The sequence below is a fragment of the Perkinsus marinus genome (genome assembly GCF_000006405.1).
Source record: "Perkinsus marinus ATCC 50983 genomic scaffold scf_1104296964154, whole genome shotgun sequence".
Lineage (NCBI taxonomy): Eukaryota > Perkinsozoa > Perkinsida > Perkinsidae > Perkinsus > Perkinsus marinus.
Genome location: NW_003204789.1, coordinates 1 through 1,053, shown reverse-complemented (window position 1 = coordinate 1,053; position 1,053 = coordinate 1). Strand labels below are relative to the sequence as shown.

Below are 1,053 nucleotides of genomic sequence, written 5' to 3'. Positions count from 1 at the left end.
GTATCGATGTAAACCAACCCGACCACCGTTCGCTCTGGGCTATCTCATTACTGTCATATTCATTCTGATTCGGTAATTGAGATATTACGATATGGTAGGATCCTCATCTCCTCCTTCTTGTGCGATTGTTCACGTGCACGTGGCGCCGAGCTTGTGCGACGTGACAGTTATACGTCACTGACCAAGTCAGGCTACGTCAGTCGGGATGACTCACTTCCACTCTCAGCTCTGTCTTAGCCGGAGTACACTTTTATCGATGGTATTTACGCTCACCCTGGTTAAACTGCTACTCCCCTCGCTGTCTGCTCTGTGGCTACCTCACGATCAAGGTGAGCACCTTTGCTTTGACGACGGAACCCTATGGATCTTACCTGGACATGTTCATTGCTCAACCGATTCAGGTGTGTATGCTCTGAGCATGATCGAGGATGCCACCTTGAGTCCCCAAGTCGAACCGGTCAGATGCTGGCCCGAAGTTAGGTGAGCCATCTCGGCACCTTATTTGCTACTTCGCATTTTTGAGGAACCTATATCCTTACTATTTTCAACTTCTATCAGACGTCCTCTCGTTGGTGTTCTGACTTTACCTTGTGGGGATCGTTGCATCTCTGGTGGCGGTGGCTACATCGCTGCGAGCTACGTCAAGTGGCTGGAAGCCGCAGGAGCTCAGGTGGGGGAGTATGCATTGCAGTTGCGTCTGTGATTCGTACTGTTGGCCTCTGCGGCGGTGTGCGATCAGGTTGTGCCTATCCCTCATTACGAGACGCGCGAGCATATCATGAGGTTGCTCAAGATGGTTTCCGGTGAGCCTCGGTTGTTGGATCCTCAGCTGGATTACTACTCTTGACCTCCAGGTGTGTTATTTACTGGCGGAGGGGATCAAGGAGTGGAGTGGAACAATTCGACAAAATGGATCGTTGAGGCCAGAGCAACTGACGAGCTCAAAGGATTGCCCATCTGGGGGAGTTGCCTTGGATTCCAGCGTCTGATGCAAATAGGTGAGACCATGGGCTTCGCATGACTGCAACCGTGGGGTATAAGGCTCGCGTGATA

General features: G+C 51.5%; 1 protein-coding gene across 1 annotated transcript; it reads left to right on the top strand.

Moving 5' to 3' along the window:
- Positions 1 to 418: 418 nt before the first annotated feature.
- Positions 419 to 803, top strand: Pmar_PMAR028104 (hypothetical protein; the record flags this gene model as incomplete). The annotated part of the gene is made up of 3 exons (XM_002770940.1): positions 419 to 480; positions 559 to 670; positions 740 to 803. Coding segments are annotated over 3 exons (238 nt in total), but the record flags the coding sequence as incomplete, so codon positions are not given.
- Positions 804 to 1,053: the final 250 nt, after the last annotated feature.